This window comes from Streptopelia decaocto (assembly GCF_964273445.1).
Source record: "Streptopelia decaocto genome assembly, chromosome: 1".
Taxonomy (NCBI): Eukaryota; Metazoa; Chordata; class Aves; order Columbiformes; family Columbidae; genus Streptopelia; species Streptopelia decaocto.
The window spans coordinates 78,405,723-78,430,538 of record NC_138663.1 but is presented as its reverse complement, the minus strand read 5'-3'; the positions used below and the strand labels follow the sequence as shown (position 1 = coordinate 78,430,538).

The 24,816-nt window shown below is 39.1% G+C and overlaps 1 protein-coding gene across 5 annotated transcripts in view; it reads left to right on the top strand.

Annotated features, from left to right (window-relative positions):
* BCAT1 (branched chain amino acid transaminase 1) overlaps positions 1-20,282 on the top strand; it is a 71,602-nt gene extending 51,320 nt beyond the window's left edge. For all 5 annotated transcript variants that reach the window (XM_082045447.1, XM_082045448.1, XM_082045446.1 and 2 more), the window contains 4 exons: positions 4,256-4,341; positions 6,188-6,328; positions 7,438-7,512; positions 13,022-20,282. In XM_082045447.1, the coding sequence (XP_081901573.1) occupies positions 4,256-4,341; positions 6,188-6,328; positions 7,438-7,512; positions 13,022-13,063 (344 nt within the window). In that variant the 3' untranslated portion in view covers positions 13,064-20,282. The remainder of the gene's footprint in view (positions 1-4,255; positions 4,342-6,187; positions 6,329-7,437; positions 7,513-13,021) is intronic.
* Positions 20,283-24,816: the final 4,534 nt, after the last annotated feature.

Below are 24,816 nucleotides of genomic sequence, written 5' to 3'. Positions count from 1 at the left end.
GACTTGGAACCATCTGGGCTCTTCTTCTAACTTCAATGTTGAGGCATTGTGAATAGCATTCAAGCATTACTTAATATTTTGTGCTGTTATTAAAATGGGGATTAATAGTGCCCACTTCAAAATGGCTTACATGAACCGAAATTTAAATATTTTGAAAGATTCTCTGGAACAGGTAAAATATCAGGCAAGTTCACGTAGTGTTCTGTAGATGGCAGGTTATTCGTGCTGCAGAAGTATCTTGTACCAAGTCAGCTACTAACCAAATCAGGATCATACCCTCTACTCTAATAGAAAGCCATAGCAATATCATGAAGGGGAGGGCAACAGTTAAATGAGATGGCAGACAAAGGAAAGGAGGAAAAAGTAATTGAGGAAAGTAAATTCACAGAGAGGTGAGGACAGAGTGATTGCTTGAGGGGAGAGTCAGAGAAAAGCCTGGGGGAGATAAGGAGAAACAAACAGCTCCAGAACAAAATGGGAGGGGAGGTCAGTTGTTAATAACAGTGAAATGAAGGTTTCCTGGGTTCTTCTTAACCCTGAAGTTCACTTGATATCTGTTATCGTTTTGATAAAATATATTTTTGTGAATTTCTAAGTGTTACAGAGTGACTAGTACTGAAGGCATCCCACGTTTGGAATTTTATCTGCTATACATTCATAAATACAGTTGTGTAAAAAGCTGTGTAATATGCAAGACCTCATTTTAAAAATCCCTTTGAATGCTCTGGTGGAGTTCAATTGTTACAGCATGCCCATACCATGCCTGTTGTAATGGGGCACTGGACATGCTGCTACTGTAACAGTAGTGAACTGACGAGAAGCCTTGACATTTTCCTTAAAATGCATTTCTCCTCCTTTTTGCTACATTTTGAGGCTTCTAGCCCATCAAAATAGTTCAGAAGGCACATGGAGTCTGTGGGTTCACAGTCTGTTTTTTTGGAGATGGACAAACTGATGTCATATGGAGCCTGATTTGGCATCAATTTGCAGAGAGCATGAGCTTTTTTGTGTGCCATGTGGTATAGCAGCACCATTTCTGCTGTATACCAGGAGCACAGATGTTTCTTGGGTGGCCCCAGGCTGGTAGGCATCATATGTACACTTGACAAAATTCTAGAGAGCAGGCTGTTTGAAACATTTTGAGACTCCCATGGCCTGTCTGCTCAGTGCTGTTTTGCATCTGGTTTGGCACCTTTTCAAACTAGCTCACATCAATCTATACATGTTGTTGAGCTTAAACAGATCTTTGCCAAGATCTGTGGCAAAATCACCAAATAAAGAACTTTATCTGGTGTGTAGTCACAGTCTTTGATATTAAAGTCCTGTCATGGATGCACCCCAAAAGTCAATTTAGGAAGGCAATAAGCTCCAAACAGACTTTATTCTAACCAGAACTCTTTAGCAGAAAACCAGCTACAAACGGGGTTTATCCAAAATTTTTCAACACTCAAACAACTTTATAAAACCCACGTTCAGATACTGGTTAGGAGTTCAATTACTACACAGCCAACTCAAATACAAGGGGATCAGATCCAAAAACTCTAGAATGATGATTCAAAGTACATCTTCCCACTCTTATGAAGTGAGGACTCTCAGGGGTACTCAGATTGTTTACCAGGTCAGCAATGTGTCTCAGTCCTCAAGGAATGTTTGTCAGATGGCCAGTCTAAAGAGGAGAGTCTTTAACTGCAGAACCACTGCTCCAAGGAAGACGAGCTCAATGAGGGTCTCTGGCAGGCTCCAGTTACACCCCAGTTAAAACTGAGCTGTGGTCATTTATGGTAGTTGTCCAGAAACTTCTCTCAACGAAGGTGTTTTGCTTGTCAGAAGCCCTGTCTGTTGGCCAACGGGTGTGTGCATGACCATAGCGGTCCATCAGCCTAGAAGTTTCTGTTGCTTTTGTAGTGGGAGAAGTGCATCTGCCACAGGTCCACGTTAATTGAAGTTTTCTGTTAGAGAAAGGGGAGCACTTGTATATGACTGGGTCACAAGCACAGAACGTCGGGTTTTCAGTGTTCAGAAGCAGGTGAGCCCTGTAGCTCATAGAAAGCTTTAAAATCTTCATCTTTTGATAGTTGTGCCAGAATTAAGATGAGACAGGCATCACAATTAGGAGTGATGAGAGACAGACTCCAAAAAAAGGAAAGATACTCTTCCTGACTGTATGAGAAAGAAGAGACCGCTGCTGTACTTAGGAGTCAGAATAGGTAGGAGTAGTTACATTTGTACAGTCTTAAAATTACTTTCGGCCCTTTGAAGGCAACCACGAGGCTGATGTGGGCCCCGGTGAGCATGAGTTTGACACTCCTGGGTTACAGAATGACACTATTTGTTAGTCAAACCTGAGCAGAATATATAGCCTGTTCTAGAGCAATTTTTTATACATTTTGGCATGGCAGTTTACATCTATTACCTATGTGTATATGGATCCTCATAAAAGGAACATGGAAGCATAGGTAGGAAAAACTCTAGTCCAAATTAATAATTCCAGGGGTGGCTGCATTAAAAAATAACAGACTTTTCCCGAGAGAACAGACAGTGAGTAGTAGCTTCAGGGAAGAATTCCACATATTTATCCTCCGTTTCCCGTATCCTACCGCAGCTCCTCCAGAGTGGGAGGGAGCCCTGTGGCCCTCAGCCTGGAGCTGTGTGTGTGCTGGCTGGCAGGCAGCGCCTGTGCACAGAATTGTAGAATCGTTCTGGTTGGATTAGGCCCTCAAGGTCATCAAGTCCAACCATAATCTACCACTAAACCGTGTCCCTAAGAACCTCGTCTGTGCACCTTTTAAACACCTCCAGGGATGGTGCCTCCAGCACTTCCCTGGGCAGCCTGTCATCTGGCTGACTCTTGAAAATGGAGTATTAAGCAGCTGAGTTCATCCTGCTCTCTCAGTCCACAGGTGAATACCATGTTTCTCTTTTCTACAGAGCTGCAAGTTTTCACAGGACGTATAGAAATATCTTTTAAGACAGCTTATCCTTTGAGATGGGTTCAAACAGGCCTGGATTCAGTGATCTTATGTGGGTAGGAAGAAGGGGGCATAATAAAAACATGAAGATGAAGATACGTATCTCGTTCTTTTATGTGACTAAAGTAAAAATGAATCAAAAACCTTAATGGTTTGTGGATTTAATGAGCAGGATACCACCCTTATAAGATCAAGAAGATAATGGATTCTCTATGGGAAGGGAAAATGTTTAGAAAAAAAAAAAATGAAGTATATTACTGAAAGACTGTGGATGTCTTCACTTCTCAGTGCAAATTTGAAACTGTCTTAAAATAGCCTGGCTGTCTGAAAGAGTAAATGCTCAGTGTTCTCTGATGATAGAAAACATTGAGTATGCTATGTGATGGTTTAAAATGAAAGTGATGATTTCAAATGAAAAATGTCAGCTCTGATTTGCTGAAAAGGTCAAATGGACTAACAAAGACTACATACAAACTTCTGTGTTGTAATTTAAGTATCTACTGGGTATGGATTACCATTTATCTACCATTTCATTAATTATGTTAGATGAACATTTATGTAATGTTCTTTTTCAAAAGCAAACAAGAAAAACTAGCTAACAAACCAAACTAGTTGAACAATTTGAATTGTTGGTGCTTTTGGAATTTTCTTAGGACTACTCTTTTTGTGTATAGAGAAATTTAGGGGCAAAAAAGATTGCCTAGACTAGGACAAAAGATCATTCAGGAAGTCTCAAGACATATTTGTCAAGGTTTCTACTGCTTTGCTTGTTCAGTAAATGAGCCTCAAAATTTCTGGTACATATTTCATATTAATGTTAGAAAGGAGGTATACTGGATCCCATATTTTTAAATTAAATAAAGCAACTCAGGGAACGTCATGATCTGCTGTGGGATTATTAGGCATGGCTTTGCCTGTGCCTCTCTATTCTGAATTTGAAGACTGAGCCATTCATTGCTTCCCAGTAGTTTTACACTAAATCCGTAATACGCTGTGGAATAAAACCTACTACTAGGCTTTGGCCTTGTATTTATTAATGTATTAAATGTGTTTCTTCCCCACCCACTGAAGCGTACTCAAAAGTTTCCAAATAACAACAACTTACTGGAAGTGAATTTGTGTAGCTTGTGTTCTTATAAAACTCTGGTATATGTTGCATCTTACTGGGTGGAGAACGTTTCTGATATTATTCAACTTTTTAATTTTCAAGTTTGGTGTAATATTGATGTAATATTTTTGTTTCTTTGTTTTTCAACCAAGGTATCTATTTCTTTTGTGTTTGACAGAAAATGAACTGGCAACCCCACCTTTAGATGGCATCATCCTTCCAGGAGTGACAAGACAAAGCATTTTGGATCTGGCACGCAACTGGGTGAGTGTTTCGACCTTGGCAGTAATGATTTCCGCTATTATGTTATACCATGGGTGAAAGTAAACATTCGTGGTGCTCAGTATCTTTAAGTTCAACTGATCTGTTCAAATCCCTTAACGTAAATGGGAACTAAGGGCATGCTAATTCATAGATTCCCAGCAACATCAGCAGAATACCCACACCTGTCACACAGAACAACACCAAGCTTGTTAGAGTAGCTCTGTGTAGTATTCATCATGAAAATTCTCATTAAATCTACTAGTACCAGCAACTTAAAGCAAGGAAGCAATTACTGTGCATGACCACAGCCTTACTTCAGTCATCAGCACACTATTTCTCCACTTAGTTCTCATGTTTCCACCCTATTTCTAGTAAATAGCGTGCAGCCACAATCTTGAAGTCATCTGTCTGCTTCCAGATTCCAGATCGGTAGTGTGGCCATCCAAGTACTTTCCTCTTGAAATGCAACAAACTGTTCACTCTGCCTGTATGGTATTGAAAGGTTTTATTGCAGCTTGGATAAGAATACTATACAGCCAAAGGCTCATCAAGCCCAGTGTCCTGGTTTTAGTCAGGCTGATTTTTAGGGAGTAGTAACAAGAATAACACAGGCGTGCGTGATACTTTCCCCCTGGTGTTAACTCAGCTTCTAGCCACCTGTAGCTGAAAGATTTCCTGAAATACAGTTCACAGTTATATCACTTAAATCAAACTGGCAGTGAAGAGAGCTAGGCATGTACTTCACAGCATGTGTGTGTCACTTGTTGACCTGCACTGGGCTCTTATGCATCTTTATTGGTATTGGTACTCCCCTAGTGCAGATATGCATGCACGCTTCTCAGTCCCATCTCCTTTATAAGTGAGATACTCCACTTGATAGGGCTTGTTTGTGAGATACCACACTCTCATCTCAGTCCTCTTGAATAATTAGGTGTCTTCAACTCTCACAAAGGTTGTTCTCTTCTTCTTGATTTCCATTCCATAACCTATCTGAAACTCTGCTTACATGGTGTCCCTGCTGCTCACTCTCCAAGTACTGTCCTGTCCAACACTAATCATATTTTCTGCTGTCTTAAGCATCTCTGTTTCGTGTTAAAATCTTGCTTATAAAACAAGAGCTAAGCTTTTAGTTTGGTCTGTCAGGACAATTAAGTCCACATAAATCCATGAAATGAAAATTTCAAAGTTTGATGTTTATTTTTGTTCTCTAAACACCTTCCCTCAATCAGTTGCTATGCATTCTTAAAAACTTGTACAAGGTAAAACACTTCCTATGTTAAGACTGTCAAATATGAATTAATTTGCTCATACCTGTAGTATGTTAATTTTTCTATGTAGCGGCTGTATGCATGCTACAGTGTGAAATTTCTCCAGGGTTTAAAGAAATGTATCACATCTAGTTGGCATTGCAGGTGGAATTAATAGAATGTATTTTGCTTAGGAATTGTCTGAATGGGATGCAAATCTCTCTTGACATAATTGAGTAACTTTTGTACAAACTTTAGCATGTGAGAGACCATGAGTAGTCAGATCCCATGTCATGTAACCTGTGGCAAATTCTGCTGTGTTGTTCCCTAATGCCTAATGTTGATGTTCTGTACCAAATCAGAGGGAAATGCCACTTAGTCATCAGCATTGTATCTGGCAAACCACTGGCTTCCTAGATGGTCATTGTTTTTATTAGATTCTATCTTGTGTGATGCTGAAAAGTTTGAAAAGGTCACAAGATCAGAGCCAAAACTTGTCTGGTTGCCAGTAGATTATTAGTTCTGTTAGAGAGGTTTGACATGGAAAACAAAAATACAAACAATTTTTAACAGTTTTTATGGGTGATTCTTCTTTGCAGAAAGAATTTAAAGTGTCTGAGCGATACATTACCATGAGTGACCTGACAGCTGCCTTGGAAAAGAACAGAGTAAAGGAGATATTTGGTGCTGGAACAGCTTGTATTGTATGCCCTATCTCTAAAATTTTATATAAGGGCAAGGTAAGAAAATGTGTCTCTCTCTTCCCACATCTCTGCTGCCGCCGCTCCCCCCCCTTAGAATTTTATCGTAATTAATTGCACCTGAACCAAAAAACAAGTGAGACAGAAAAGGAGTGCTACCAGAGTCTCCTGGAAAGATAAACAGGGTCAGTATTTGTTTCTCAAGTGAGTTACTAGTATGTTGTCAGAAGAGAACTTGACCTCTGCTTTTCTGGGATTTTTTATAGTTAAAATCATAAAATCTCAGTTCCTGGGAAAAGGAAGAAAAAAATTCTGAGCCTGTTTGAAGGTACAGAAAAATACATTCTCCCACCTAGGAAAGGTAAAGAGGGGAAAGACTTTTGCAGGAAACCACATTTCCAAGCCACTGCATTTTTTCCTTCTTGAGTTCATCTCTTCTTCACCTGCCATTGTAAGGAACCAGTACTGATGGCAGAGCTTTTTCAGGAGAGTGCACAGCTGCTTCTACCTACTATACACCATATAGGAGGTTTCTCCTGCACAGGTGGAATTCCACAAGCATTCATCCTGTTAAACTGACCCGATAAACAGCACAAAGTTAGTTCAGAAGGCTGGGTTATTGCAGCTGCATACATGGATGTGCTTTGTTCTGTTAAATATGACAAGTAGAGCAAATGTCTGTAAGGTGACATTCCTTGAATTAATAAGGTGAAATAAATGTGTTGATATTATCAGATGATAAGATAATATGAGACATATCAAGGTGCTGAGTGATAAGTACCTTAAATACAGCTGTTGTTTTTCTACACAATATACTTTGAACTGAAATACTGTATATAATGTTACTACTCTTGCCTGTACAATATACTCTACATATTGGACAGGTGTTTTGGAAGGCTTAGATTAGCCTTTGTTTAAAAACAGCATAACAGTTCAACTGATCTGACTTTACACTGGCTCAGCATGCCTTCCTGTAAAAAAATCATTATGACAATCCTTGCCTAGTTGTAAGGAGGGCTAGAAAGCTTGGTAAATATTTACTAAAGTTCTTGGTGACCCTGAGGTATTCATATGGTATATAAAGCTATTATTACATATGATTCTCTCTTTCTCTCTTCCTTCCCTGCCCTGTATTTATTCAATGTCAGCATTTGCACATTCCAACCATGGAGAATGGACCTCAGTTAACAACCCGTCTCCTGCATAAACTGAGTGACATCCAGGTAAGGTGCATGCTCTTCTTCAACCAGATAAAATAGTAAAAGGTGAAAATTTGAAAACATCAGAAAATAATCCTTTTAACAGTGGTCGTATGGGCACTGTGGTTTGTCTCTTGTTTTATTTTGTGGTTGTTTTTTTCTTTCTCCCTTGAAAAAGTATGACATGGATGGAGAACAGTGTATTTTTTCCCTTTTCATCTCAGAAGCTGGATGAGAGTTGTAAGATACTACTGCTATCAGTGAAATCCAGTACTATTGTTATAGGTTCCCTTTTAAGGGGAAAAAAGAGATAAAGTGTCTTAATAACGACGATCACAAATGAATATAGGTTGATGAATGAAGTGATGGGTGAAGTAGTAAGCACTCACTGTACACAGCCATCTGACCCAACATTTCTGTTTCTCAGCATCTTTCCAATCACAAGGTCACTGCTTTATCTTAAAATAGTTCCTTCCTCTGTGTTTTGATAAATATCCAAGTCTATTTGGAATCCATACTTGACCTCCATGTCTGGGCATAGAAGTCAATACCATTTCAGATAAAGTCAATTATCAGAACATGATGGCCCTTCTTATTTTAGTTGCCTGTTTTCTTTATTTAGCATAGTTTATGGTGTGGGGGATTTGGGGATAGGAGTAGGTTTTGGCAAGTTATTAATACAAGCCCCTTTATTTAAGATCTGGTAGCAGTATTGTAATGATTTCTTGAAATCAATTCTGGTGGCTACTGTTCTACATTCTTAGCTTTTGCGTCAAGAGGTTCTTAGATTTGCTACTACAATTTTTATCTTCCTGCCAGTAAGCGCTGAACTAAGAATCTTCTTGAAAGATTGTGAGATGTACTGCACCACATAGCAACTCTATGAATCCCATAAAGTAATCAGAACTTTTTAAGAAAGAGTCTTAAAGTTTATTTTTGTTTCTATTTTACAGGCCCTTTACTAGTGTATAGAAATAATCTGACACAGGGTTCTTCTGCTGAGTCCCCAAACAAAAACTACTCATCAGTTGCAATCTGCTGTTCTCTGTCAACTGACCTAAAATCTCACAATAAGAGGGTTCATTTGTGTAATGTTATTTATTCAGCCTTTTGTGCTATTGTGTTTTTTTTTTTTCCTTGCTTAATTCAAGTAGGTTGAAGCAGCCTTAGACAAGGGCAAGTCAGGCCATCTCATATCAGTTCAGTGGTTTTTCTGTATTCTTGTTCTTCACATATTTTTTCACCTTTAACAGCTGCTGGTCTCCAGCATAACTATTTTTTTTTTCTTCCCCCCCTCCCATCCCTGGCTAAGACTTGTAGCTCAGTGGTGCAGCAGAACCACTTGACTGTTCTTCACTAGGTGGATGACATGGGATCAGCATCTCTTGTTTTTTAGAATAGTATTGGACATTTTTGGCTGCAATTCAGGGAGGAAAGAATTCCTGATATTCTAGTACCATTGTGTTGGTGGCTGAGCCAGCTTTCATGGGGGCAAAAAGAGACACTCCCCTGCTGTGCCAGCTGGAATGGTTTGAAATCTGGGTCTTTCTCTTCAAACAGTAGTACCGATAGCTGGGAAGAAGCATAGGAACCTTTGGTTCTAGTTCTTATTGTTTGTTGAAGGCAAGGAGAGGCTTAGTATTCCATGTTCTCAGCTCAGTTACATGTAGTATTTTAATCATCTTACTATATGAGAATACACAGCAGCCTTTGTCAGAATCTCACTACATACCACAGTTTTATTTCATCATTCTCATCCCAAGTGCCTGATACACCTATTTAAAATAACAGTTGGTGTCCATCACTTTATTTTTTGTGTTCTCTTATGTCCAGATTTATTTCAGGGACAGGCTGTAAGCTGATTTTATTGATAACCCTTTTCATTGTGATACATACTGATCACTTTTTCCAGAGCACTCTGCCCTATATTAAAGCCATTTTGTCAAGTATCCATCTTTAATGTCTAAAAGCACTTGTGTAACTTCTGTGTTACCTTCTGATGTCTAGGTGATGCTTTTGCAATATGCGTTAAGACCCTCAGCAATTTGTGACCAGTTTGAGTCTCCACTGATCACTTCTAATTGCAGTCTTGGAGTAGCTCAGCATCAGAAAGAACTGAAAGCAACTCTGACTCCTGCTGAGAGTTATGTATGGGAATAGGTATTAGCTTAACAGTTTGTGTCACGAGGCAAGCAACTGTCTTCTCTAGAAGAATGGCTTGTGAAACCCAGAATTCTGGTTCAGAAGCCAACACTAAAATATACATCTTTCTCCCTTGGCCAATAGATAATGCATGAATTAGTGAGACATATTTATCCAGCCTGCTCCCTGAAGCTTCCTCACATGCCCTCCCTGATCACCCTGCTTTTACACCCCCAAACAAGGCTCAGGAGGAGGCTGAAAAAGTGTGGATTGCTTCTAACCAGTATCATTCTTGGACCTTTTTGTCTTACAACTGTTGACATACCATGCATTCATTAGTTACATGCCAAGAGTAAATCCATTATCCCTGGAAAGTGCTGGACTATTATGTGTATGTTTACTTCTGGGTTTTCTTCCTTCTTTAAAAAAGCTGGGGAAGTTAGAACGCTTCATTGTTAGAGATATGATTTTAAAGAGAATTATGGCTGCTTCCCCTTTGAGAGTCAATCAGTGGGTGCTGATTGTGTTTCTGCACTTTTCTGTCTCTGGAAAGATCAGCTCATATCCAAGCGAACCCCAGGTTGTCACACAGAAAACAATGCTGCAAAACACAAAATTTAATATGTAATATTCTTAACATGTCAGGGGAGTTTTCAGAATCTTTCACAAAGATGTTTCATTTATTCTGCCAGGAGGGAAAAAAAAAAAAATCTCTTCGCAATATCGTTAGACTATGATAATCTCATTTGGAGATTATTCCAAAGAACGTTCAAGTTCTGAAGAAAAAAATGCAGTGGAAATTACAGCCATACACAGTTTTGGTCTGTTCTGCACTGTTATCTGAACTAGGGCAATATATCCATTTCATGTTGGACAATGGTTATTTGTAAAAAAAGTTCACATTTTCAGTATCAGCATTGTTCTGCGTATGCACCTGTGGCCCAGAGCTGCAGGGATCCATATCCAGTATCATTATACTGATTCCCTTGTGCACAATACATGCTTGTCTAGCATTTTCAGAGTACCTTCATTATTGTGTTTCCAAGTCTGTTTTCATGCTGCTGATTGTTCTTTTGCAAGTCTTCTGTGCTCAACAGGATTTCTTTGGATTTGAACAGCTGTTCAGTGGAACTAGAACTAGAGTGACAAATTAGAAACTCATGGGCAGAACTGATTCCATTTCTCATGCCAATTGAGAGAGACAGTAGTAGCACTGTGATATACATTTCTCTTCCTATCACTGAGTGGAAATCATGATTACTAAAGGCTAGTAAAGATTTTAGATTAAATTATTTACATTGTATACAGTAACAGTGTGCTTATGAATGAATTAGTCATAGTACGCTGTCTTCTATAACTGCTTGAGTTAGAAGATTTAAGAGATGAGATTTTTTTCTCTGGGAATACACTCACTGAAAACACCACTCAGATGTTTTTGTGGTTTTGCACTCCATGTTTTGAGAATAAACAAGGCTTTGCTATACCCTTTAAAGCGTAGATCAGGATGCAACTTGGAAAGGTTGGATAGAAAGTAAGATATATTCTCTGTACTACATGATATAAAATACATTTAAACATGGTAGTCAAGACAGCAATGAACAGACTTCTAGGCAAAAGCTGTATCTTTATCAAAGCTGCACAATCTGACTGGATAGGCCAATGGAAAACAACCAGGGAAGGAGGATGGATATGTTAATTTTTACAAAGCAGGACCTCGGGGGAGGAAAATAAGGATGGTATTGACTAGCCTGAAGTAACAGTGTCTTTGGCAGAATCAGAAAAGGAAGCTTTTATTTGTGGAGTGATTGTGGTATAGCATCTCCATTCTCCTTTTAATTCTGCAAGCAGATTCAAACCATAGTCAAATGGCAACTCAGACCAGCCCCTTCAATTTTTGAAGTCAGCATCATAGCATTGGTGGATAGATACCCCTGTGGTAGATACCCCTACTAGCAAAACTTAAAAATAATCTCCTGGCCTTTGCCTGCCTTCTGGTTTGGGGGAGGCGGGGGTGCTACCTTTTCTCTGAGAAGCAGTGGTATGAAGGCCGAAGAGAGATTTTTTTTTTTTTTTTTTTCTCTCTTTGCTCCCATCCTCAAAAAAATGCCTTACATGAAGGTAATCCATGCTTTGTGGCTAAACTGGTAACATCTGCTTTTCCTTGGTTAGAGGTCCCAAGGTAACCATGCTGACATCTGGGAATGCAAACTGGAAATCCTTTGAACAATCAACTCATCCGAGGTCTTGTGTAGCACCTTACCGGTGTTTAGTGAAGCACATCACAGGCTGCAGAACAGGAGCAGCAGAATTAGTAGTGAAAAGAAAAAGTAGACGTGGTACATGTGGAGGTCATTTAGAGGCTTTACCTGCTGGAGTAAAGAGTGAAACACAGGCACACTGAACAGCATTCCTTTGTGGATCTAGAAGTGTGTTTTTTCTGGCTTATGCTCATTCGGAGCTGTTATATTTTCCCTGCTTTAGTGTGCGTTTATCTCCTTACCTACTGATGCAGAATCTGAATTGGAGGAACTTCCTTTTATCCTCTCTGGAGAAATGATCATCAAGTGATCTTTTCAGCCTACATAAAGCCTCTAAAAACAGGTTTTATTGCTTGGTGTTTTCAAGCTCCCTGAACATGGTACTGTGAGACAAAGGCCTCCCAACTTATATCTGCCTCTAGTCTGTCCACCTTTGCTCTACTTACACACTTGAGCCCTATGTGCCTTTTAGGGGCTCTCTGGAGCATTGTTTACAGGGCCAGTGACAAAGAGCTTGAGAACTTGGAGCCAGTTTAACAACGCAAAGTGCTGCCTTGGGACTATATCATCCCCTGGAAGGGATAAAGCTCCACGTAGTAGGTTGCCTTCATTTCTTCCTGGTGACCCTGTTGTTTTGTGTATGGAAAGACAATTTGTTTGGTTTGGTTACAATTCTCTCTAATTATACTCTGTGGTATTTGTGGTGGATTTTTATTTCACATTCAATCAGAATGCTGTAATAAAAAGCCACCTTGAAAATAAAAAGAAATAAAAACAATTTGTTTGTTTGAGCTTGAGTAGGGGCATACTTATGAATGAATTGGTGAACAGACCTCAGGGAATAATTGTATTCAATTGATGGAAAGCTTGGTGAAGCAGAACTATTCTGTGTCATTTCTAGTGAGTATCAGTATTGGCCTTTCCCAGTCTACTTCTTGGAAGAAAGACAAAGCTTCAAGCTGCCTTTAGGCTTTGCTCAAATAAGAGACAGCAGTAAAGGCATAAGAAACAATGTAAACTACTGTCAAGGTGGTGGATATGAATCTTTATGAGGATAGACATAAGAAGTTATCATTATTGTACAGTGTTACTTTTAACATTTATTCTTAAACTCCATTTTTGCTTTGTTTCAGTATGGAAGAGAAGACAGCGATTGGACAGTGCTGGTGTCGTGAAGGTGGAAGAGTTCAGACCCTCCAGGCAGAACAGACATGAATAATGACAACTTCTGTAGCTGCCTGTGCATAGCTTAGTTTCTGTATCGGTTTGCTCCCCAGGGTGATTGTTTCCACAATCTGGCAAATTGTGAACACAATCATTTTGATTTCTACTGTAATCCTGTTACTAGAAGCCTGTTTTCCTGGTAGAGGTTCTAAATGTTAGCAATAGAACTTTCCTAAGAGTTTTCTTAGTGCCTCCTTGTGTCTTATGTACAGTCTAAAAACTTGTAAAATGTTCTTCAACTGCTCTTCAGTTTGTTTGTTTTACTTTAGCTGCTATCACCAGCAGAGCACATTGTCATATAACAAGGACATTGCCTGTTGGTTGGCCACAGGGTTCTACTGACGTTATTCTGCCTTTTGTTCTGTGTTCGGGAAGCAATTAAGTTTAGCCATACGTTCTTTCCTTTCATAATTTGCTTGTGTGGGGCATTCCTTATCTTGCATAGCGCTCTAGATCTCTTCATGCATACTCTGTCAAATAACAGCTCTGTCCTTCAGGCCAAAATTTTCTGAGTTGATCTAGCCTGCAGTATGCTCTTGGTTGGCCTATTGCCTTTCCCTCCATGGGGATACGCAGCAACAGCTTGGGCAGTGAATACCTCTCTAAAAGTTGACTACATCCTTCCATTTATGATTTACTGGGCTGGGGCAGGCCCTGCTGAGACAGGAATCACCTTTTACCTGGCTGAGCACAGAGCTGGGCACTGCAGACAGTGTTGTCTTCCAGGTGATTGTCTAGAAAATAAGATTAGACAAGTGTGGCTGTGGCAGTTGAACTGCTCTTCTAAGCAACCAAACCTTTGGACTGAGGAATTTCTTGCAACAGCCAGTCACATAATTTAGATCACGAAAATGTTTTTCTTGTTCCCTTCCTGACTTACTGTGAAATATATCCAGCCTCCATTGACAACGTGTACTTTAATATGGCCTTCCTATTAAGGAACAAGTTATGTTGTCAGCAGAAAATGCCTAGCACAAGAAGGGATTTCATTCAGACCCTGGTTTTATTCTGATCAATCACATACTGCTTCATATACTGTTGTCCTCTCACATGCAGTCTTGATCCTGTTTGGATGCAATATAGAACAAGTAGCCCATAGTTAGGGAAGTAAGTTCTGCAAATGTTCACTAACAGTTATACTGTAATATTTTTTAGCTTTCTCTTTTTGTACACAGCTTTGTCAAACAGCTTTAAGATATATTTTGCCAAAAAAAAAAAATCACCATATTCTGTATCGATGTTCCAAAGTGCTACTTCAGTGTAAAAATGGTGAAACTTCAACACTAATGGAGTCCTATAAGAAGGAAAACTGAAATATTAATTGCCATAGTTTGCAGTAGGGATGCACCAATATTAAGGGAAATACTTAGCACTTTATTTTTGTTAAGATCCAGTGGTATCTCACATGCTTTCTAAGTCATTTGTATTTACTACCATTTGTTAATATATTTTAAAAAGGCAAAATATAATTTCTAATAGACCATCCATGCCTTATACAACTGCTAAAAAATAGCCTTATGGCTTTCCTGTTGCTGTTAGTCAGATTTTAAAGACAACCCCTTCTTAGCCATCACTTTCTTTTGCTTCCTCAAATCATTACTTTTACTATCTTTCACTGCACTCCAGTCTGTTGTTTTAATGAAGAACAGTTGAAGGTTCTCTCTGACAATGTAAGCATTGTTAAAATTTGTTTGATAGTTTTCTCTTTAGAATACAGCTACAAGCACAAAATGTTGTTTCACTTACAGTAGCAATAGTATTGTGTTTCTGCTTTTCTGACTGTTTGATCTGTATCGTGTGCTGGTCTTCATATTATAAGCTGCTGGTAGTCTTTAATTAGAGGGGTGGAAAAATCGACATGGGGAATATGTCAAGATGCAACGTGGGATAGAGAGTTTTATGCAATGAGACAAGTATCATAACTGAAGAGTGCCTTTAACTGGAGTGTGGCATGGAGCTCTCTAAAGACGATGTAATGGCAACCAAATATGGCTTCCCTTTACTGAATTGTCTGATCTTTCCCCTTATGTTCTTCTTAGATGTAGCAGCAAAAGGGAAAGTGGAAATGTCTAACTTCAGATGCACAGCAAAGTGGTTGTATGCTACTTTAAGATGTCAAGATGTTGATAGAGTTGACAGGTATCAGGTATCAAAAATCCCCATGAAGGCACCAGTATGCCAGCAGTAATCTGTTCACTAGTCAGAATGAAAAAGGAACAGCGACAAGAGTTATTTTACTGTGTTGTAAACCTAGAAGTTGCATAAAACCCTTCTTAAAGTGGGTGTACATAATTTAATGTGAGGAAAACAGGCAGTTCCATTTATTGTGGTTTGCACTGTTTCCTGTTCTGACCAGAGAGACACCTTTCCTTTTACTGCACGTTTTGCGCTGATGGAGACTTCAAAATTATGAGAGTTGAAACTGGAATGACCCATAGATATGCATAGACTTTTCTAGAAGAGAAGAATGAAAACATGTAGTGTGCATATGTCAGCTGTTGTCTTTAACATCTGGGTTAATTGCTTTATTCTGACAACGTCAGCTCAAAGTTGTGCTTCTTTCTAAATGGGATCCAGGTGAATAGGTTCTAGATCTTCAACATTAAAACGTGTAAATAAGGGAGCTGACAGGTCACTAGAATACAGGAAACTATTCTGACGTTGCATACTGCTCAACCCTGCATTCTACCACTGCTTTTTTTATTCTGTTAACCAAAGGAAAGAAACAATATGTGTAAATAATAGTCAGTATTGCATTCTCCCTATTTTTGCCTGTAAATTTTAGGAGGGAACTGTGGTATTTCCTGGGCTAATAATAGATGATAAAAGAACATCTGCATGTCTTTTCTCCATGTGCCCTATTTGTTTAATTGCAACAGATTTACATAGAAAGAGTTTGGTACATCATAACTAGGCAATTATCCATTCTTCATCACTTAGTTATGGTTCTCCTAATTGATCATTTAAGACATAAGATAGTCTAACATTAGTAGAATTTGAGACTGTTCAAAAAAGATCAACAAATTAATATTGTTGTATGATATTTGCATAATTGGCTGCAATTATTTAATGTTTAATTGGGTTGATCAAATGAGATTCAGTCTTTCACATGCTTATGTTTTACAAACACTGGTACTTTAAAATGATAATAATGAGCTCTAATTTTTGTATGTTCTTTCTTCTCCCCTTCATTCTTTTGATTATTATTTTCAGTATTGAGCATGTCCTTAATTTTCAGTTTGGTGAGCATGATTCATGCATAGGAAAGAAGTCCTTCAAATGAGAGAACTTTTCATGAAACTGGCATTTCATACAAACTGTTTTGATGCCAAGAGTTACGGCTTCAGCAACTAGCATTACATAACTAAATTCTTAACTGCAATGAGGGCAAATTTGCTGAGAATTTACAGTGACAGACTCTGGTGAGAATGTTAATACAGGTTCCTGCTTAGGTTAGATAATCTGTTCAGTCTGTAGCAGTGCAAAGCAAACAGTTTTTCCAGGATATAGAAGTCTGATAAGACAAAAGCAAGATAGTAAGAGATCTCTCTACCCAGCCATCGTTTATGCCTGTTCAGCTATCTCAAGCCAAAAAGCAGTTGTCCTCCACTCCTCTCCCTTGATACATTTTTGTTTAGGGTTTACCTAATTCAACAGAGACATGTCATCGATTCTCTCCTGTATACTTACTTACTTTATACTTACTTGTCCTCAGGCATAAAGATGGTAATTTGGAAATAAGTACTGTTTGAAAGAGTCGTTCAGAGTGCAAGTTATTTGAAATGCCCATCTAATACATGGTCTTCCAAGGAGGTAGACATAAAACCAACTGGGACTGATCTCATAGCCACCTGATTAGGGGAGGAGCCCTCTTGAATTCAGTGACCTCGGCAGAACAATCTGCATAATCTCAACAGATTGCTTGGTGTGAACTATCTGTTGATAGTGCCTTGCTATGAAATAGAATACAGACATGGTAGCACAGCCTGCCAGACTATGGCACATTGGCTCTCTGTATGAGGATTCACCTTACTGGTGGTAAATTTGGATGTTCTAGTGTCAGGGTCATATACGGAGAGGTGGGCAGGTGTAAATGATGGCTGCGCCTACCCTGAGGTGGGCTGTTCCTTGCTTTCTTTCACTTCCACACAGACTTGCAACAGCTTTTCCCTGGCCTTCTGTTATGATGCCGTTCAGTCTGACATCTAAAAGTGATCATTTAAGTGATTATTACATTTTGCGTTCTTTTAGCAGTAGTGAAGGTTAGAAAGAAAAAAAAAAAGTGTTCATCTTGCAGGTGTTCAGGAATGAGAACTGCACTTTAGCACTTGCATGTGTAGTGGCTGAACACACTGCTACTGACTTTGTGGCCCTGGATGAGTTATCTGACCCCTTCGTCAGTGCAGAGTAGTGGTGCTACCACTTACATCACTTTTAACTCTCATCCAAACTTTTACGTAAAAAGTTATTTTACTACACATGAAATGAACTATTCAGAAAGTTCTTTAAACAGCAGAGAAAGATGTCATGTAAAGTCCAGTATTTCCAGGATTGCTTTAGCATGGAAGTATCTTGATTATGCAGGAGAAACATGTTGTTTGAATGAGAAACATATTTAAGGCTTACTGTATGGACACATAAACAAGCAAAACATATAGTTTAGAATATAAAGTAGCATACAGAAAGATCTTGAAAAGAGAATTCACCTCCACCTCTCAAAAAGTGCTACCTTATTTGAAAGTGATGCTTGAGGGAAGCATTGTACCTCTTAGTGCAGAGTCATTAAATTACCACTATTCTAGAGGTACACTTTGTCATGTAGCACTGAGACAAATCTCTTTATACAGGTTGACTACAAATTTTCTGAACTGCAATATTTAGTAATTGGGAAGTGTCAGAGAGCTGTGTTTTACTGTATTTTGTCACTGTCCTCAGTATTTGGAAAAATAATACATAAGTCCTAAATCATTTAAGCTCAGTAATGTCTTAATAAGTATTTGTATTTTTAGTCATAATAGCAAAAGAGAGTACTGGTATTGAGTTGGTGAAGAATACCGTTGTTGCAATCCTTCTGTCCATGCCTTGCTTTAAGCATGGTGGTTATTAGTGGGAATTCCAGGATATTTTCTCTGACTATGCAGAATCTGACTGCCCTCTATAGCACAACTGGCAGATATATCCCTAACTCCATAAAAAGCCTAACTTATCCATTACTGTAACAGTCAAGTACATTAGGGCTTAGCAGGTGTGGAAGAATGCTGAATTAGAATAGTCAAGCCTTAGATTTGGAACAAAGGTTTGGATTTAGTAGCTCAGATAGAAATAAATCTCATTGACTGCACTAGCAAGGTTAACCACACCCAAATTTACTAAAAGCAATGCTGTTTAAATTCACTAATAATAACAGCATGACTAGATCCTCATCCTTCTCTCTGAACATAAATTTATACTGTTTGCTTATCTTAAAAGTTAATTTATTGTGTCTTATTTTTACCATGATCCTGAATTCTCATGCTAATTCTGATGTTAAATTTCGTGTTCATGGGAAGACCTTAAGGAGGATTTAAGACCTTAATGTAGAATTTCCAAGTCTTTAACATACTTGCTGGGTAAAGTTAAAGTAGGAAAAGAGAAGACAGCTTTGTGGAAGTAGTTAACTACAGTATCCCAAGTGGTTTTCCAACACTGATCATTTTTGGTTTTTACCAAAGAGGTATGTAGGCAATAGTAGATAAAATAAGTGTAGTGCTTTTTTTTTTTTTCTAAGGAAGAGTTGGGAAAGTTTCCAAGAGCTGGTTCTCTTAGTAATGCCAGCTCTTTATAGGACTTGATTCTGTCAGGCTTTGAGCAGTTATTTAAATGTGAGATGGAGGAGTTCAGAAGTTATCTCAGGGGGTACAATCTTGCAGAATAGATCTTCTTTCAATTTATGATCAAAGTGATCAGGATATGAACATGGAACCTTTTAAATTTTGCACCTTTTTATAAAAATTTTGCTTTTCATTTTAGAATTCTTATACAGTGTCACTGAACTATTATTGTAAACTGTCCTGTCTCTGTAGGTTATGAAAAGAAAGCAAACATTCTGATGCAACCACCCTATTTCTTTATGGCAAATGCCCTCTTCATTATGATTTGGTCAACACTAGAATTGTGACCTCTTCAGGCAAAATACCAGGGTTTTTTCTCTACCCTTATAGCACACTCCTGAGTTTTCAGTAAGTACTAAGTGCTTGCAGCAAATATCAAAGAAAAAAAGTAAAAAGTCTTCTGTCTCCAGAACAGACGTGTTAAGGGATGAGAGTAAAATTACTTACCAAGTTGGTCAAGACAGGAGGTCAGAAGAACATTGTTACCATTCTCATTCTGTCGAAAACTAACTAACAGATCACCTAACAGTGAGAAACTATTTTCTACAGTGGCCTATTCTGTTCCCATAATTCATGTTCATTTTCTAATGGCCCAGTAGTTGACTAGAACTGCAAATAGAAGACAAAGGGATCATAAACTCTCTTACATAGTCAAGGATGTTGACAAAGAGTGAATCTATTCACACCATCTCCTGGGGAGATGGCTTGGACTCTAGCTTGCCCACTATAGTAGAGAGTGACAGAATTTAAAAGGTTCTTTGCCATGATGGAGACAAGTCAGTTTTACATGAGACTATTTGCAAACAATTTATGTTGAAGCAGTAAATTTGGAAAGACAGATGTCCCAATCTAACTGACCTTCGAGGCATTTAGAAGGGTGCTGTAGTAGCTATCAGAACTGTAGCATATAAGCAGCGGGAAATTAGCAACTTAAAAGAGGGAGAAGTAAACACCTCTGAAGGGTCTCTGTTTTCTCAAATGTTAAAGTTAACTGGGTATTTTACAAGTATCTGATCATATAAAAGCAGTAAAGGACAGATGTGTGAAAAAATACTGGGTAAACTAAAGGAAAGTCTACCTCATTCTTCTAAAGGTTTTGTAGAAGCACAATTAAGTGCTCCTAATGGCATTGTTACGTACAGACCATCTGGCATGCAAGAAACACTTTATATTTGTATGTCTATAAATCCTGTAATAACTGTATTTTGCTGGCAGTAGAAACAGTCAACACTCGTTGCAGTTTTCCTCATCAAATCTGTTATGCAATGTTTCTGTCTTCAATAAAGGAATTTAATGGGCACCTGTTTGTGGCATGTTACGAAATCATCATTGTTGAGTACAGCTAACTAAAGTGTAACTATCCCTTAGATAGGGCCTGTTACGAAATACGCTCTTGAAACTTGGATTAAAAGAAAAAAAATACCGAATAAAGTGCTGTATTTAAGAACAACAGAGCAAGATGCAAGTGGTGAGGGATAAGTTAACTCTATAGTCAAAATGCAAAGCCCATATCCTGCCTTCTGGCTTGCACCAAAGTCTAGGGCTATTGACACTCAGAGGGAAGAACGAGGCCTTACCAATGGCAAACATGCAACTACCTGGCCAAGCCTCGAGGCTGAGCCAGTTGTTTCACTTACGGTAAAATGCTGGCCAACAAATCAAGCAGCAAAACTACCTACATGGTAACCATGTTGTCATGAAACAGCTTTTAGCATGCTAGGACTATGTATTAATAGCAGTGATTGAATACAGGCCCCAGAGTTTTGGGTAATGAACTCAAGGGAGAGACCCAAAACCAGTTTTATACTTCCAGCATGTCACAGAGCGGTTTTGAACAGTCATTACTCTGAAGTGTGTCAACCAGTGAGAAGCCCTTAGAAGATGGAAAGCACTGAAAAGTGAGTGTCATTAAAACTTCGACATTTTTCATGTGTAGTAGCTATATTTACCAAAATACTTGACGTATTCACCCTTTTCAGTGCAGGGAATACTGTCATTAAAGGTAGTGCTGATCCATGCTGTGGTAAAGCACGCACCACGGTAGATTTTCTGTCTGGTTTGGTTCTCAGTGACTTGGGAGAAAGCTGACGTGGACGCAAGTCACTTTAAAGAAGCTGTAGACAGGTAAGTACTAAGAGTTGTTGATTACTAGAAGAATGAGCCTAACGTGTCAGAATTGGACTTCATTCCTTTATTTTGGCCTCTCCACTTTCATGCTAAGGGAAACTTTCTTAACTGTATCTCCAGCACTGAGCTTCAGTAAGACAGCTTTCAAAACTTGCTTGTCCAAACTAGTAATAATTTGAGGACTGATCCTACAAGGTGCTGAGTGGGCTTCAGAGACAGATTGACCAGTGCCTTTTAGCAACACTTTAAAGACCTCTTTTTTTGCTCCCTTTTGAAACATCTCAGTAGCTGGCAATAGTTCTGTTCAGCAAAGCTCTTGTCACAGTACCACCACCAGCACTGTGTTCTTGGGGATGGAGAGAATCCATTCTGAGAACTCTGATCTGGGATTCATAGTCTGGTAAAGTTGATGTTGTGGTGAGACGCTGTAACAGGCTGCCCAGAGAACCTGTGGATGCTACATCGCTGGAAGTGTTGAAGGCCAGGTTGGATGGGGTTTTGAGCAACCTGGTCTAGTGGAAGGTGGTGGGTTGGAACTAGATGATCTTTAAGGTCCTTTCCAACCCAAACCATTCTGTGATGTAACCAAAAAATGCTTTATCCTTCCCAGTAAATTTTAAAACATAAGGAAAAAAACTGCATTCTGTACATATAAACAGGGCAAGGAAAAAAGTTGGGTATTCCAATATAGGCAGTCAATGTTAGAATTCAAAATGCCAGTTTTGAGGGTATATCAGTGGAAGTGTGAATTTCAGTTTTTCTTCTTCCTTTCCTTTTGCTCAGTGCTATGATATTGTGGCATCACAGTGGTGATTTTAACAGAGCTGCTAAAGAATTACCTTGTTGCCAAGAAGAGCAAAATTTTCTGTAGTGGCACCTTTGTTTTTCTGGATGCTTCTCCGAGGAGGAACTTGTAAAAGCAAATATAGAATGTGGAAGGTGTCTACTTCTCTCTTTCCCAAGGGCATGATTTTTAATGCCAGGTAAGAAAATATTTGTCCTGCTCTACCTGCAGGTGATATTATATTGGATCTGTACAAATTTAGAATATTAACTTCTGAGCATGACCAGTGCCAGGTTCTGTAAGACAAAACTGTTTATATTAACTCATATATGTTCTTGTGAGTCATTCGAAGAAATTATGTTCTTCTGAAGCGATTTCAGAACAACCTCTGGTTTATAATTTTTTTTTTCCATCTTGCTCATGGAATAATTATTTTCAAAGTTTCGACTTCGGTTAATTTATGCTTTTAGTGGTATATAGGCACTTATCCTTTAATGGCAGTATAGGCTAACATTTGTAGAGGAGGTAAAGAGAATGCATGTACAAAGAAAATATCGTAACCAAACTCTTTATTTGTGAGATAAATACCTGACTTTAAAGAATAAGCAAAATCCCAAATGTCTAAAATGGATCATTTCTAACCACAGACTGTGTAAAATGTATCTGCACCTTAGTTTTAGACACTTTGCGTATTTTCAAATGGAGTTAATAATGAAATATTTTAAATTATCTTCTTATTGGGTGGCATAACAGTTACATGTCTAAGGCACATATGTTTCAAACAAAAGGCCAGTCAAGTCAATACTGACTTGATGTAATATCGATGAAGCAGGTGTTTTATAAATGCTCAGTGAGCGGGATGGTTATCTTCAGTACACAGTGTGTACTCAAGGACCCCTCTGGGCCTGCCCAAAGGCAGGTGTAGGTAAAGCCCCAGTCTAGATGATGCCTGTGCAGTTGAAGCTGTGTTGTGATACAGAAGCGTGTGATCTGCAGGCTTGTTTGTGTCAGGTGATTTTATACCTGTCCTTTATGCATATACAAATTACATACATGGTGGGAGGCTGCCACTACCAGAAACTCTATCACCTGTAAAGCAGCTAGGGCTGTCCTGACTCTCATTTTGGCAGGGATGAAATTCATGTAGTGTGCCACACATAAGCTGAAAACGAAGACTCTGACTCACCTGTGTTTTAGGTGGAGTTTACGTAGATCATCACCAAGCAGAGCCAGCGGAAACAGTAATTTCAGTGGAAACCTCAAGTGGTATTAGCTGAGACCCTAACTTGAGATGGCCTTGGTGCTCCAAGCACGATGAGGAGAATGGCTCCACTCTTCCGTTCCCAGCTGCTCTGTCTGTGACCTTCCCTTTCTGGCACTGCTGGCACCAGAGCAGCTGCGGAGTGACCAGATCACTGCTTCACCACAGAATGGGCGAAGCATACGCACATGCAGAGCACAGGAAGAGCAGGACTGCTCTTTTGCCCATGGCAGAGTTTTTAAGGAGGTGAAGAAGTTAAGGACTTAAGAAGCCATGCTCATATGAGATGTTAGGATTTGAATATCTCCCAGGTGCTAGCCACTTCTATTATGGCAATTAAACTTTTTATGCTCCAGACTTTGCTTAAGTCATTCCTGAATTCTGGGTTCCTTTTTTTTCTTCCTTTAGCTCATACAAGACTTGTGCCTGAGCAAAGACTTTAATGTTTGCTTTACCGTGAGGGCCCAGGTCAGAAAAGAAAGAAACTTCTGAAGATTTTTCGTCTTTATAATAAGATCATAGCTGAAAACTGATTAGAACAAAGATAGTGAAAAACAGTGCTTAAAAACATGAAGAAATATGCCACAGATCAGACTACTGTCCCAGTATCTTTTACCTCTAGGGATGGGTTTCTGACCATCCCATGGCTCTGGATCCTACCAGCTAAGATTCACATTGCTCTTAAGTGCTTATAAACTTAACATCGTTCCCTTCCTCCATCACAAAGTCTGTCCTTATTTATATCATGCAAAGAACATAAAATGTGTGGTTTATCAGCTGTCTTGAAAATGTACTCTCACAGATACCACCTTCTTAAGCTTGACTTGTCACAGAGGTTCCCTTTGCTATTCCCTCCCTTTGCTATTCCCTCCTTTTGCACATGGAATATTTTTATGGCTCTTGAGGAAAAAGAGTCTGAGCTAAACTCAAGGTTAGAAATCCTCCCTTATCCCTGCTGCCAATCAGTTTTCTACAGAGAGTTCTCCCTATAAGGGGTAAGGTCAGTAACTCACTGGTGGGGAGAGACCCCATCTGTCTTGTACTTGGTGCGATCAAAATGCCTACTTGGTTGTCAGCTGGCAGCAATCTTCACACTGCTTGCAAAGTCCTTGCAAAGTCATTATGAGGATTGTGAAGGTGAGACGAGTTGGTTATCCATGTTCCGTTGCCTTATTAAGAGAAATTACATTTCCTCCTGCTCTGCTTTTCTATCTTCATCTACCACTGATGATAGTGTTAGGCTGGGGAGTGCCAATAGCTGCTATCAGGCAAGTCGTTAATCCAAAGATCTTCAGATTTTTCAATAGCTATGCCAAGGACTTTTCAGACTGCAGAGTTTGTAGCCTCTATATGTGTTAAGATGGAGAGCAGAGAAAGGTAGTGCTGCGCTTGCTTTTCTCAAGGAGCAAAGAAACACAGTTTTGGAAATGTAGAGTTTATTTGCATGGCACATTTGAGGTTTCCTGAATGAGGAACCTACCTTTTGCTGCTTGGTCCCACCATATTCCTGAAATGAGAGCTTCTTTTTAACGAATAAACAGACTAAAGAAATTATATTACCTAAATTCATTGCCTGTATTTTTGCTGTCATGGAAAGAATCTGGTGAGACCTCACATGCTGGTGCATCTCTCCCTTGTGCAGCATGACCTCCAAAAGACGCA